General features: G+C 38.1%; 2 protein-coding genes across 3 annotated transcripts in view; one reads left to right on the forward strand and one right to left on the reverse strand.

Moving 5' to 3' along the window:
• The window catches only part of LOC121072851 (rap1 GTPase-GDP dissociation stimulator 1-like), a 41805-nt gene that overhangs the window by 6397 nt on the left and 19687 nt on the right, over positions 1-15721 (reverse strand). Inside the window, exons 4-10 of the mRNA XM_040563007.1 lie at positions 15503-15628; positions 13411-13539; positions 12114-12239; positions 11378-11521; positions 7173-7307; positions 4322-4447; positions 559-698 (exon numbers count right to left, since the gene is read on the reverse strand). Of these exons, the coding sequence (XP_040418941.1) occupies positions 559-698; positions 4322-4447; positions 7173-7307; positions 11378-11521; positions 12114-12239; positions 13411-13539; positions 15503-15628 (926 nt within the window). The remainder of the gene's footprint in view (positions 1-558; positions 699-4321; positions 4448-7172; positions 7308-11377; positions 11522-12113; positions 12240-13410; positions 13540-15502; positions 15629-15721) is intronic.
• Positions 558-15721, forward strand: part of SH2D4B (SH2 domain containing 4B) — a 125031-nt gene continuing 109867 nt past the window's right edge. The window contains exons 1-2 of one of the 2 annotated variants that reach the window (XM_040563009.1): positions 558-2200; positions 7038-7144. The gene's annotated coding sequence lies outside the window, so the exon portion shown is untranslated. Of the gene's footprint in view, positions 2201-6920; positions 7145-15721 lie in introns of those variants that run through there. The other variant, XM_040563010.1, reaches the window with a different exon arrangement.

A 15721-nucleotide genomic window follows, 5' to 3' on the forward strand; every position in this document is an offset into this window, starting at 1 on the left:
ACTCTGTCAAAGCCTTTGCAGATAGTATCTACTCCATCGAAACTTCAGAGTAAAGCACATTTGGGATGTCTGTGTATAATGGCATGATTTACAAAAAACAGAAGCCTGTTCTAATATAATATGCCAACAGATCCAGATCACACTGGATTCATCCGTCAGTAGGTAGATAAGTGAGCTCTTTGGAACTCCTGAGAGATTGGCATGCAGGATAGGTCTGGGTTATCTTCTATCATTTTAATTTTATGATTGAAACTAATTTGTTTATGGAAATAGAAAAGCTTTACCTGCCTAGCATTTGTCAAGCCTTAAGCGGGGTAAAAGTCAACAAGTGACAGTAGGTTGCTTGTTTCAGTGTGATATCTAGTTAGAGAGCACTGCTTTCCTACTCCCCTCTCTTCAATCAGTACTGAGGCAGACTAGAGGCATTTTACCAAAAACTTTCCTGTTTTTAATTATATAGCTGTACATACAGTTTAACATTTAACCCCTAGCTATATGGACAAGCTTTAAAAATATAGGAGACCAGTAAGGTTGAAACATCAGACCAATTACTCGTACTTGGGATCTGTTGTGACGCAAGATTGATGCTAGCAGCCGATTTGCTTCTCCACGAACGCCGGCGTGGTCCTTAATATCACACCACTGCACAAGTCTGTTGAGCAGCATGGGATCTTGGCCCAAGATTTCAGCCGCATCAGCTGAAGAGAAAAGCATCATCGGGAGACATTTAAAATCTTAGTCTTTGTCACTGAAATGTGAATGTAAAGGCAACAAAGGATACTGAGCTCCATCCTGTGGTCTGAGCTGTAACTAAAGCATTGGACTTGTGTGACCTTGGATATCTTTGCCTGGGGAATGCCAGTTGTTTCAGGGCACCATTTGGAGGTAAAGAACAAATTAAGCTGTTCCTATAAAGCTAGCGTTTTCATAGGCCCCTGAAGCAGGGATTAAAATGAGGAGTTTCAGATCTTTGAAAGCATATGTTGTTATGTTGCTATATTGGAATCTTCACATGAGGGCTGTCTCTTTCCCTTTGTTTCTTGTACTTGCTCTTTGAGCCCTGTATGAATGTAATCATGGGCTTTTTTGAGCCTGTTCTTGCCATTTCGGTGCTCTCAGTAATGGCGATAATTACTGTTGGTAGCATGTGGGAAACCAGTCCTTGGTACAGAATTGCAGCATGTCTGTAATTATATTCTCAAGTCAACAACGTGTTGAACTATATATTAAACACCATTAAAATTTTCCTCAAGTTCGAAGGAACGCGTTAATTTACTTTGCACTGTGCTTCAGGAACAGTATCTCAGGATTTGCCCAAAGTATTAATCTATATGGTTGACTCAGAGAAAACAAACAAAACCCCTCACTAAATAACTTTTTGTAAGTGAAACTCCAAAGTGATGCTGTAACTTAAGATTTGTGCCACTACAGGAAACTAATCCCCAAACTCTTCAAGTTCAGTAGCAAAAGAAACTACTTGCGTGGAAGATGCAGTCTTGGTATTGCTCTGGTCTAACGTGGGATTCTGTACAAGTCTTGCTGTACTTTAATAATGCACCTTTAAAGTGTTATGGCTCAAAAGTGACTAGGTGGCAGAAAATGATTTCCAGAGTAAAGGAAAATGTAGATTTGAAGGTGCTGAGAACTGTGAAATATACTTTTTAAATCAGATAAGCAGGGGGTGAGCTCAGAAAATCCTGTTCATTTGGAAGCAGATTCAGAAAGGTGAAAGTGTTGGGAGAAGTCTCCAGGGTTTTCAGAAGCTGAGAAACTTGTTTCTTGGAGCTTTCCCGAGGCAAACAAGGCTTGAGGAAGAGTTAAAGTTAATGCATCTAGAACAAAAGAAATAGGTTTGGCCAATAATGCTGTCACCCTGCTCTGGTTTCTTTACCTGTCCCTTTCTGTGTTTTTTTTTTTTTTTTTTTTTAACCTGTCCCTTTCTGTGTGTATTGTATTTGTTTTGGGATATTCTGGAAAGGGTTAAACAAGAGTGTGCAGGAGGTCAATGTCAACAAACCACGTGACTACTCAGTGTATTTTGCAGAAATTGTAAGTCAAACTATACTTTTTCTGTTTTTGGGAGATGGACAAAGGAGGATGGACACTTGGTTTCTGTCGAGTACCCAATGGAACAATCCACAGGTCAAAATCCTGTAATGATGTGGGAGCTTCTAGCCTAATTGAATGTGTTTGTTCTGAGGTAAGTTGCATGTTGCACAATAACCTCCTCTGACAGAAAGGCTTTGTTTCTAGGTCAGATGTCACATGTTAGTCTGAGAAGATCATGGTAATCCAGTTTAGTCTAGAAAGCTGACAGAGGTAAGAGGGTGGCAAATGGAACCAGTTCAAGGGGTTTGCTCAAAAAGGGATCTTGACCCAGTTCGCCAGGGACTTCGTGATGTCTGCCAGCTCTTTGAGACAAAGACCAGTTAGCCTTCGTTAACTGGAACAGAAGGAACTCTTAGCTTATAAAATGCCAAACTTCAGTTGTGCATATGACTGAACTTTAATTTGAGCTGAAGGTCCTTTGGCCGTGTAGTGAGGTGCACAAATTCTGTTGCTGTTCTGAAGCAAAGAAGTGAAAAAACATTGCTAACACTTTAGTGTAATGAAGCTGACAGAGCTAAGTACAGTTTTCTATAGTTAGAAAGAAACCTTCTTTTTCTATTCTACTTCATAGGTCTCAGCATGCCCAGTGATTGTCAGAGTAATGAATTTACACTAGATAATGCAATTAACTAATATAAGTAGCTAATTTAGTGTGGACTTGTTAGTAGATGTGTATTCACAAGCATTTCAGGCTGAGTTAATTAGGGACAATGTTAGCTCATGGGTAAACAATAGAAAGCAATTAAAGGTGGGAGAAATGTGTGCTCGTAGGCATAAATGGGTAAACATTGAATAATCTTCTAAATCTTTTTCTACTCAGCACTTTGACACTTGTGTTGTTTCAGATTCAGAAGTTGTACCATTTTGTGCCAAATTTTGACTTCATATCAGGGCCAAAAAATAGCATTGAGTGTGGAAAAAAGAAAGGATTTGTTAATATAGATCTATGTTATTCTAATGTCTCAGTTTTAAAAGATAAATGTTCTCTCACAATCCAGAAATCCAGTTATCACTTCAGACAAATGACATTTTAATGACCTCCTTCAAAGCATGAGAGGAAGAAGAGGCTAAGTTTCTGTGTATCTTGCAATGTCTGTTTCTGACCATGGTGAAATATAAGTGGAAACAGCTTTTTACTGGACTGGAATTGGTACAAAACAATGAGTGCTAGATCTGAATTTGCTGCATGTTCATTTGAAAATTGATGGAAGTAGCTGCCAAATCAGAGTGTGGAGCGTGCAGTGATGTAAATGAATGCAATGTGAAGTACAGAGGAGCATGCTTGTTTCTACTCTTTCATATTGTACTGAATTTGTGGTTGTAACTGTTCTGTGCCAGATGTCAGTTCCCATTGCAAAATGGCTACAACTTTTCTGATTCTGTTTTTGACTTCTTGTTCTTGCACATCAGGATGGTCTATAGTGATCAGTATGCTAGAGCAGCTGCTTTGGTGATTTGAGACAACTAGGGCACTTTTATCATAAAAACCCACAGCAACTTGTTTTCATATATCATTATATTCTGCTAAGGAGCTGAATAAATCAAAGAATTGGGACATGGTACTAGATCTTAATGTAATTCTGAGGTTTTGTGCCTAAATTGTGCACTTTGCATATAATTACATTTTGAGAAGCGTTGAGTCTCATTGCCTTTGCATGCCTGTCTCTGCAAAACTAAATGATGTGACGTGTGAAGTAGATAATCCCATATTTCAATGCTTAAAGTAAATGCAACATTTGAGCCTTACTGGGATAAACCTGGGAACATGTATAGAGACTGTTAGTGATAGAAACTCATTTCTCCTACCTCTCCAAACCTCAGCTCCCTTTGATCCTTTATATTGCCCAATTCTTCTATTCATTTGCTTTCTTGCTATTTGGCATTATAAATCCTTATTTTGACTCCTTTCCATCATACTCAGGCTTTGCTGATATATATCCAGTGGAAAGCATCTTTCCTTAGGCTTTTGCCATTTCTCACTGACTACTGCAGATTCTTCTGTTTGATTTGCTTCTCATCTACTTCAGAGGCTGGCTAAGGGCGCGATGGGAGGGCTTGTAGCCTTGAGCAATGGCCTCAGTTGGAACTTGTCCAGAGTGAGTGGAATTAGGTTAGCGGGATACTTAGCCTGGCCTCTACATCTGTTGTCTCATGGGGGAAAGGAAGAAGAGGAATGTATAGCTGACATCAGGAAACATTAGCGATTCCCTACCTTGACCATCTGCTAGCATCCGTAGTGTTCCCAGAAGTTTAAACTGCACAGGAGGCATCTCTGACCTTAGAAGCGCCTGAATCCGTTCTGCCACACCTTCCTCCAGCATTTGAACCTTGTTAACAACTAGAAAACGGAACCAGTGGGGGAAAAAAAGGGACTTTAATGTGAAGCTCACTAACTGTACAAGCATCTGAAGGTATAGATAGGATATAATTGTTGTTCTGAATTTTGTGTTCCATTATGCTCTTAGCAAAAGGGTTCAACTCATTGGAGTACTTGGATAAAATCAGGACAACCCAACCAGTTAGGTTTATCTTTTGAACTAAAAGTTTTTTAGGCATTGCTGTTAGAATATTTTGGGTACTTCTGATCTCAACCCTGTCTAGAATACAGTATATAACAGGATAAACACAGCATTGTTTTTTCCCTTAGCTTTTCTAGTTGTTACAGATCATTCACCTACTCACCCACCCATATGAGCAAGGTTTTCCTGTGCTTGCTCATCTTGAGCTGGGTTGCAGAAATGACTCAACCTTATTTTTTGAGAATGACATTTTTTGTATTTGAGCTCACTGATCCTCTGTTGTTCACACCTTTGTTTCTGTGCCTTCCTCTCCTAAATCTTGCATCTTTGATACAGTCATTAGTGCAGTAATCCCTGGTAATAATCAGACAGTTGTCTGGAAGGGGTCCTAATGCTGCTTAACTGTGCTACCAAAAGCTGCTTCCTCCAGAGCAATTTTCCTCCACTCTTCTGCATGTCTTTTTGGAGGGGTGGATGACAGTGAAATTAGGAAGATGTCTGTTCTGACCTTCTGTTGGGCAAATTGAGAAGCAGGCACTTTTAAATAACTTGTTCTTCATGTGCTTGTTTTTCGGTGGTAGATTGACTCTAGTCACTAAAGCATAATAATTTTATTTCTTTTACAGTTTTAGAATCACTATTTGAATTAACTCAAGACTTCCCCTGTGCACATTTGCAAATGTTGGCCTTTATTTAATTCATTTCTCTTTTGTGATTTGTTTGGATTTGCACTCAGGCATTTTTTTTTCCAGGTAGCAGGCTGCAAATTGTTAAAAGTGATGGAGGTTGTGTATTGATGAAAATGATGGATTCTTGTGAAGGAGTGTTTTATAGCTTCATTTTTTTTTTTTTTTTTTAGGTGAGGAAAAGCAGTTTAGGAATAGTATTTTGAAATCTAAGTTATGCATTGCCCAATTACAGCTAATTTAAATAATGCCTATTCTGTTTTGCTTGCTTTTTTATTAAATACTTCTAATTTACACTAATTTAATTGATCTTTTATGTTTACACAGACTTCATTAGTTGTGTCTGCAGGTTTTATTTTTTTTTTTCTCCTAGTTTGACACCTTGTTGAAGTTCTGTGGAAGAAACATACAATTGGAAAGGTTGAAGAGGTTTTGTGATAGACATTGAGCAGAACAGATAACAAAAAAGAGGCTCCTTAGTGATCCATTGGTATTTTATAGTTCAGAGGTGAGCCTGTTAAATTACAGCTGCAGAGAACATTAAGTTCTACCAGTACTATATGTATCAGGCAGTGATATAGGAGCAAAGTTGTAGGTTACATCCATGTTCTTGAGTTTTAGATTTACGATCTTTGCAAGATGAGCTGTGTTCATTGTTCTGTTAAGAAACTGCAAAGGATAGGCTTAGCACTGTAAATAACATGTGTAGATATATGCACATACAGCCAAGCTGCTTTTCATTATCTTTTAAAAGCTCTGTTAAGTTGTAAGTGATGTAAGGTAGCTTGCATGCATAGAAATCTCTGCATACACTACTAGCACCAAAAAGCAATTGCACCGGCCTCTATCTACTAATATGAACAGTGGTAGAAAACCTCTTTACAGAGAAATACAGAACTGGTGAGATGTTAATCATGTGGAATATGTTTATTAAAACACTGAATAGACAGATGTGGCTGACTCTTATGGTGCAGAGAGTGTGGCAATACTATAGGCAAAACTAAGTTACCTGAGAGTATATAAAAACAAGTTGAAATTGAGTAAGTGGAGTTTTGAAGAGAGCTATCTGAGGGAAGAAGCAAGGACTTCAAACACCTGGTACAAGGTGTATCAGGATTTAAAAGGAAGCAGTGGAAGCAAAGTAGTAAGTTGTCTTGTGGGGCTCTTGTTTATTCAAAGTAATGACTATATGTAGAACTGTTTACTAAAGTAGGCCTGCTGGCTAGCTTACATAGAAAATTCAGCAAACAGCTCCAAGTTTTTCTTTTCAGAAAAGTGTCATCATGCTCCTCTGAAGAGTGCTATACCACAGTGTAAGGACTGTGGTGCTGTTCTGTTAAGTCTCCAGTAAAACATTTTTGGTCTGAATTATGTTTTTGAGTGGAAGCAATAGCACAAAATTTTCTGATATGGATTTACTGAAGATCACTAGTAAAATGTTTAAAGTGTTGTACAGGCCAAGTTTATAATGAATATTGGCTTTATAGAAGAACAAATTTATTAAAATAATAATTTAAAAAAATCTACCAAGTGTGATGAGAGCTCCACCCAAAACTATGTATTTTAAGCTATAAGCCTGGTTCTACATTTTTATCTTAAACTGCTGTATGCTGTTAATAGGAAATCATTTCAGCAACTGGCAATGAGATTACAGCGTATTGTATTTAGACCCTTCACGTAGCTGAAAAGTCCTGATGGGTTATGCAAAAATATGTCTCCGCAGGGGGAAAAAAAGTCAATTGCCCCTCAGAATACATGGCACTGGAATTAATGACTTGGACAGAGCTGCACGTATCTCCATTAAATGATCCATCTTTACAAAGAATCACGGTAAGTCATTGGTCTTTAAACTCTGTACCTGGGATAGCAAGGTTTCGAAGTGCGCTGAGTGCAGCATGTTGTACAGAGACATCCCCACTCTCCACGTGTTTCTCCAAAAGGTCCAGAAGCTGATGTATGACTCCCACTTGTACCATTCGTATACAGTTGCCATCTAAAGAAGACGAGAAACCAAGCAGGGGGGAGAGATGAGATGAGAAACTGATAGAATGTAGTCATGTGAATCAGGAGTTCAGGGAGACCTTGCCTTGTCTGTCTCAATGTTTTGATGAGATAGAGACTGTAGCTTTTGCATTTTTGCGTTTTTTTTTTCCGTCTTCAATTCTCTAGAGATGGAAGTGGGCATCAGCTACTTGTGAACTGATTGTGAGATGCACCCTCTAGTAAGACTTAGCTTGAGAATGCTTTCTAGAGCCAGTCACTGTCAAATTAAAATCCATATCTTCTCCGTTCAATTTCTTCCTTCACTACTGCTTTACTTTCCACTATATATATATGTGCTACTATATATATATATTACTATACACACACACACACGTGATGGAATACTAGTGGCATTCTCCATTTCTCCACAGGATAGCTTTAATGCCCCATTTTGCTGTTCTGGTTTAAGAGACTATAGTGAGACCGGCTATCTTAGCCAGCAATGATGAGTCTGATTACTAGTTTTGTACTGCTATTACTCCTTGTATTCCGTACAATCATTAGATTTTTCTTACCTGTTCTGAGAAACGCACTTTCTGAAATAAGTCTATGTTGCAGTCATGAAATTTGGAAAATCTCTATTGACCTAGAGAGTTCTTATTCGTTCAAAGCTGGTGAAAGAGCTGATTTAGACTTTCCAGAGAATCACCATTTTGCACAGTACATGCTCCACAATACTTTGTAAGTGCATATATTTATGTCTGTATTGTCTCCCTTTGTTTTTGAGAACTCAGTCTGCAGCGATGAGAGGACTTTTGTTATCAGAAGTTCCTTAGCTCTCCTTGATAGGAAATGAGAAGGTGCCTTCCCCTGAAGAGCTGATGGAAACTGTTACCTTCCGCATCTTTTTGAAGGAAGTGTTTTGAGGATGCCATTTGGAAAATATTTTTCTGTATTTTATTATTCCGTGTAGTTAATCACACTGCAAGAGAAGCATCTTCTTGACACCGGTCAAGATTCTGTTATTACAGTGTGAATGTTATTTGTTAGAAAATGGCAAAAATTGTGAATGCCGTATAGGAAGACCGCATCTTCACCTGGGGTAAAGAGCTACCTGTGAAACTATGCAGTCTTGGTTGGTACAAATCAAGAATCTGGCCAGAAGTAGCTTTAGTTGTTCCTCATAGTGCTAGCTACATGTCTAAGATTTTTTGAATGTATACCACTTAAATGGCCATATGTAGTAGTTTTAACATCTGAGCTTGTTTGAATATTATTTCTGCCCCAAAGTAGTAAAAACTCCTCTGTGTTCTCTTTTGAACCAACACTACAGTTCTTTTATCATTTTTACTGCTGTTGCATTTGAGTTAGTGGCATATTTTTCCCCCCTGTATTTCTGCATATATTAAATAAGAAAGTCAAACGTGTATAGATTGAGTGGATATTTTCAAGAGAAAACTCATTCTGTGAAATAGTTCAAATTTTACTCATGCAAGAATCTTTTGATAAGTGTTTTATGTCTACGTTTTTTAAAGGTGATCTTTTTGCTTGTGATTATTCAAACATTCTTTTGGCTGATCCTAATCTTTGGAGGTTAGAGTATATAAGAAAAGTTGCCTAGTCTTCTTTAGTCTTTAGGAATGATTCTCTGAGAATAGACTGTTTTGGCCTGAGAAAATTCTACAGGCAAAATACTTTGATCTTCATATAGACTAACCTTAAATGAACTTAATTTCCCTCCTCCCCCAACTTTCACACCAAAGAATGGCAGAGCATTTTTTTATCCTCTTGTGAAGTGCAAATAGGCAGAACCCATTAGTGGCTGCCTTACTTCAGTTGTCACAGAGCTCCAAAATGGTTCTCTCCTACGGATTTTTGCCTTGGATGGCAGCAGAACCTTGAATTTAATGGCTCATGGTTAAACTCTGCTAGGAACAGCCACTTTCATAGCTGCAAAAGCTGTCACCTTTTCACTGCCTCAGAAGTCATTTGATGCTGAGATCAGATTTCCATAGGATTTCTTTTCTTAGATTAAAGGCACAAACTGGGGCCTGAAAAGGATTATTCATTTATTCCACATGAAATATCTAATAGGGTTGTGGGGGAGATGGAGGGAGGAGAGGGAGTGACAAAGCAAGCCATTCAGCTGGCTAAGCCAGAGATAGCAAGTCTAAAGGCACGGAGGGCATTTCTGTGGCCTTCGTGGGCAGCCATGCACAAAGGCTGCTTCAGAGCTAGGTAAGAGACAATGAAGAAAGGAAGGCTAGAAAGGATGTGGGGGGAGGTGGGGAGAAATGCATGTGATACTGTCACATTGTTTTTCTGAAGTAAGCTGTCTCTAACTATTCAGAGAGATCTCAGGGAATCCTTATTGATAATTAAGTTAATGGAGAAAGTTAGGAATTGTTCAAAAAAAAAAAGCTCCTTTTTGTTAATTAAGCTTGAACCTAGTACAACAACTATCAATGAGAAAGGAATGGACAGAAAACAGAGTTTCTTCTGCTGACCAATTCAGCACAGCATGTCTCCCAGGAGTCTCTTTATAGGAGTCTCTCTGCGTTTCTCTCTACGTAGTATTAAGGCTCGTTGCTCTCTAAATAGGAAAGTGTGAAAGATAAAAATGGCTTATCTTGAGATTCCTTTTTTTCCCCTGATGCCTGAGTAATCCTCTCCCCACTTCCCAAAAGTGACTTAGAGTCTGAAACAACATTGTATATTTCTAAGAAACATTTGCCATTAAACAGTTCCAGAGTCTCACCTGTGATAACGTGATTTAGGCAAAACAAAGTATGAATGCTTGCACCCCTGATCAGCCCATTTTTTTACAATTGTTCCTCAAATTATTTCAGTATCCTTAGTCTCTGTTACTTAAAGGTATGCAAGTTTCTAGTTTGCAGAAAAACAAGGTTATATTTTCAGAGGCATGAAGCAATAAAATCTAATAGTGTTGTTCTTCACTCACAAACTGGCTTTCTAGCTTTGATGGGTAGAGAAAAAGCAACCTTACCATTAATTTTGTAAAATTAGCAAAAACCAATGTTCCTGACTCTGTCACTGCATACGTTTGGATATGAGGCAGTTAACAGCATTCTGGGAGATAATGCCATGTCCCTTAGCAAAATAAATAAATAAAAATTCTTCATGGGTTTATCTAAGGCATGATAAACAGAGAATGTTAAAAGTGCATCTCATGTCTGTTCATAGTTACCCCCAAAGTGAAATACTCTGTTTGTCTTTGTAGGGGACCAGAGAGGAAATATGAATCAATAATTACTTGAAGGTTGTTGCCATAGTTAATAATTTAAAATCTTTAAATTGATGATTACGTTGGGATTTGGTGGATGCGGTACAGTGTAAGTGTCCAGTTCTTGAAATTTATTTTTAATCTGTATTGCCCAAAATGCAATATAAACAGGGCCACCTAAACTTAGGTGTCATTAGAAGTCTTCAGCCTTTTTGTAGTGTTGCTCAAATCAGCTTAAAGACTTAGAGGAAAATCTACGTCAGCAATGTGTGTAGCCTGGAATGATAATGTTTTTCCTGCCATGTAAATGCACAATTTACATTACAAGGAAATTCTTACATTTCACTTGTTAATCCAAATGCTTCAAGTATGTAAGTAGGCTTGGAGTAGCGAATGAGGGAAGAGGGGTGGCACAACACCATGTGAACTTTTTAATCTGATGATTAGCTTTAAATTTAAAGCAGATTCTGTGCTCAGCTTTGAAAGTAAAGTGTTAGAAGCTGGGTGTGTCTGGCACAACCATAGGCATGACTACAGTGGCCTTGAGGTTCTTGTACCTGCACTTGTTTTCTGCACAGAAGCAGTCACATTTTTACTAGATTGCTTGAGGTAGCACATGCATGATGCTTGAAGGGGAACATTGCAACATGAGCACCAAGTTCCTATAAACACTGAAAAAATACAATGTCTGAGAATTCCCTTAAGGACTATGAAACGGGTTGCAGATGTGTCCCTTTTAAGGAAATGGAAGAAACCAAGCAGATGACAACTCTTCTTCCAAGGGGACTTCTTGACTTTTTTTATGTATCTGGACTGTCAATATTTCTTTATTTTACCTCCAAGAAGCAGAGAGACAATGAGATCTGATGCAGCCTTCACAATGCACGTATCTTCAGCTTGTGAATTGCCGTGAAGCCTCAGTAGGATATCAGATAGCACCTCTTGCACACCTGCTTCCACCAACTGAACTTTTAGAGCATCTGTAAAGAACACAAAAGCACACTAGAAGTTTCTTGGGTCATATTTGAAGAGTTTCAAGCCAGGAAGCTAAATCTTTGAATTTAGGTCAGTCTCTTTCCAGGTGTGATCATTTTTTTGTTTTATTGGACATCCTGGTGCTAGGATGAAACCATAGGCAGGATGAGCAAAGCCAGTTACGAGTTTTCATCAGGTATCTAGATATTCTAGATGGATTCTTGTCAGTGCTTGTTACACTGCTGCTTCGAGTAGATACCTTCTGTATTTGGTTGTCGATTTTTTTAATACAAAAAGAAAAGACTTCAGTCTTTTTTTTACTCTGGTATTCTGTTGCAAAGTCATATTCTACCATGGTTCATATTCTACCAAAATAGAGTGGAAGGCTACTCTCTCCTGCCTGGCTTTGCTGTCTCACCTATTAAGCTTCCAAGCCTTAATCAGGCTGGGATTTCATATGTTCTTGTGGTTTATTTCCATTGAAGGGATTACTAATTTCCATTAGTAGGATCCCCCAGCAAATGCAGAACCTGGAGCTTAAGCTAAGCACTAGTATTCCTTTCTCCCCTCTTTCCCTCAAGCCAAAAGGAGCCTTACCATTTTCTGCAAGTGCTTGTAGGACCTCAAAGATGATTTCTAACCTTTCATGGTTCTCTGCTCTTCTCAGTTGTTTCACCAGCTGTTCAGCAACCTTTGTCTTGCTTAGAGCTTCCTTAGCTGTATCTGTGTATATGATAAAGTCAGGATTTTGAATGGTTCTGTATTTGATAAAATGTTAAAAGCATATCTTCATATAATCAGAAGTGACTAGATGTTACTTTGATTTTGAAAGCCTTTCCTGTTTTTTTTATAAATACATATATAAATATTTTATATTTATTTATCCCTTTGAACAGCACTGAGACAGCAAAACTCTATTCCATGCCTTTTATTACTCCCTGTCTTTACTACTTTCATTGTTTTAATGCTGTTTTTTTTTTGTTTCATTCCTGTAGCTATGACTTTGTAATAGCTGTGAAATTAATCCTGGCTTAATTCCTTATAAATTACTCTTATAAATCCATCTACAGTATGATTATTTCATTTATCAAATTGGCATCTGCCACATGCCTGTTTGCTGTAGCAGTATATTTTCTGCCTTGATCAGATTAGATAGTTCTAATCTCACTGGGATCCTAACCATCTGCAAGATGATGATAACAAAGATCAAATATTTTAAAGCTTACTGTTCTTAGACGTAGAACACATTTTAATATGGTATTAAGTATTGTAAGAGATTTATAAAGGGAAGGCCTGGCTAGAAGATGGTGTGACATACCCCTTTCCTTGCCTCTCCCCCTAAAGGCAGGAGGTAATTAAATTATAGCATAGAGACAGACCATATACAAAGCATGTTAACTTCTTTTGTTTGATCTTATTCCTCCATCACTACTTAAGGCGTATGTAAGGTTCCGCAAATATAGTTTAAATTGATGGAGATGTCTTTGCTTGAAAATTGTGTAAATGAAAATGGAAACTGATTCATTAAGGTTTATAAATTTAATTACTAAATAGAACTTTTAACAGTATTTTTATGTACTGTATCTGAATTAGTTGAAACTATATCAGTTTACAGTAGATGAAGTTATGCCATCTATACCTTTTTCTGGATCAAAAACAGACTGTTGAAACTTAATTATTTCAATAATTATTAAATAATAATTGCTGATACTCCAGGACAGAGTAGTAACTTTCCCAACATGGGTGCTGTGGCCAGTTCCTTGTTATGTACCAGTAAGGGGAAATAGCAAGCAAAAAACACCTACCACAGCTGTGGACATTCTGCATGTAAATGGAAAGGCAATGACAGTGTGAAGTTGACATTTTCCTGCAAGATACAAAAGCATTTACTTACCAAGGTCTGCAAGATTGCATAAGGCCAATAGGTCAACGTGGACAAGTGGTTCGCTCTCTGCATAATCAGTCAATATTCGGACTAGTGATGAGATTACTCCTACCTTCACCAGCTCTTCCTGAAGATCACCTGGTAATAGCATGCACAGAAGTTAAAGGTGATTAAATAGGGGCCAATTAAATCAGTAAAGAAGGTCCAACTGAGATGCTTTGCAGCAAGGTAATCTAGTTTGTTTTTACACTGTTACATTTCATACAGCATTCATATCATGGGTTCAGGCTAACGTGTGTGCATGGAAAATGCAGATTCAGAACAGCTCTGCTAGACTTACTGGTTTTAATTTGACCTGAGTAATTAGGCGACTGTGAAAAATAAATAGATCAGGGCAATTGGATGAGCATCTTGACTAGTAGCACACCTTCTAGTGCGAATTCTGATGGACTGCATCACTTCATAACTATCTGAAAACTGAGTGAGAAATATACACTGGCTTATTTCTCTTGGGGAGCAGGAACCTGAGCTGTATTATCCCATGGCTTCTTTTTGCCTAAAGGGCAGGGATATGTAAGGGACTCGAACCTATGATAAGGTACAGTCTAGTGATGACTCAGCTTTTGGGGATCACCAGTATTCTGAACTGTATAGTAAATGTCCACATACCTGTTCTTTGCATGTTGGTAATGATTATTTTTTGAAGAGAAAAAAAACCACCACCTTTGTGAAACAAGATGCTTTACAATACCCAGGCTGTTATAAGATACTACTGAGAAAGAGGGGCGGCTTTAAAGTTGATCTAGGAGTATCTTTTTTTTTTTTAATTGCTCTGAATGTAGGGAGCCTTGGAGTGCTTGAATTCAATGTATCTTTGGCATTTTTATAGGCTGAGCAAAGTCCTCAGACAATCATAAATCACTGTAGCTCAAGGGAAGTCAGTGAAGTACGATAAGTTGAAATGAATTTGTTCATAGTTCTAATATATAAGTACAATTGTCTCTGCAGAATTACTGAGAAAACGGATAACTGTTTTCTTCTTTTTGTAGTTTGGTTTGCAGTGAATGAAGGCTTAATATCTACAATGATTTTGAGAATGCCAAGAACTGAGATACAAAGTTGGTCGGTGGTGGTCGCTTACTGGTACTATGACAGTGCTTTCAAAAGTGTCTTGCCGAGAGCTCGACTGCGACTCAGGTGGCAGCATGTATGACAGTTACCAGGAAAAGCATCTGAGTGCTATTGTAGGATATGGAATTGTAATTCAATCAGGGAATCACTGATCTAATTTGCAGGGGGGCAGTAGAATCTATACCAGATACGGATTTTTTGCCTGTCATGCTTGGGTTTCATAGCAACAATGCAGGGAGGCAAACCCATGGTTTTCTAGACAAATCTACATGGGTTCACACTAGAAAAATAAGAGAACGTTGAGGGATATTGATAGTAGATACTGGGTGAAAAGCTCCATATTAACTCCAGGATGCCATAAATACTTTGGTCAGTCTGGGAATTAAGGATTAAAAAAAATAATAATCTGTTGAGGCAATTAAGCGAAATGGGCATAATTTTTGAGACCAGCAGGCAAGCTGGTATACTGGCTTTATGGAAATCTTTGGAGCACAGAGATCTTCTATATGCAAAGAATGGTCTTTAATGAAGAACTAGATAATATCTGTCTTTTTTTAGTGTTTTTTCCTGACACACTTAGAAATAAAAACAAAGCTGTTGCTTTATAAACACTTGGGAGAAGTCAAAGCCCTTTGGGATTTGGCCCCAAGGTAGTTCTGCTAAGATGTTTAAGGTATATATGAAGCTTTGCTACTCTTTGGTTGAAGACCGGAAGTATTCAGCCTCTGGTCTGACGAAGATGTATCACCTTGAAGTCAAAAATATAGGGGGAAACTCAGTTTAGGGTGTGTTTGGGATGCGTTCAGACTGGCATCTGTGAGCTGTGTATACTGTATGACTAACAGGAGCTTGAAGTGCATAGTGTGCTCAGGTCTCATGGAATAAAATGTAGCCTATAATTCATAATAATGCCTTCTAAAATAATGTCTTGCACCAAAAAAAAATTGAGTTCTTTTAAGTCGATACTTACGGTTATCATAACAGATACGGCCAATAGCCCGCCCAGCATGAAGAAGCATTTCTTGGTCTGTGCTTTCCAGCAAAGGTATCAAAGTCAGAACCAAATCTGCTTCAATACACGGCTTCTTCATTTCATCTGCATAGGTAAAGGAGAGGGACTGTTGTGTCTTTTGTCATGTTAAAATGAAATGATTGCAATTGCAAGACCAATAACTGGTAGCCATGAAAC

Source organism: Cygnus olor, chromosome 7, assembly GCF_009769625.2.
Source record: "Cygnus olor isolate bCygOlo1 chromosome 7, bCygOlo1.pri.v2, whole genome shotgun sequence".
Lineage (NCBI taxonomy): Eukaryota > Metazoa > Chordata > Aves > Anseriformes > Anatidae > Cygnus > Cygnus olor.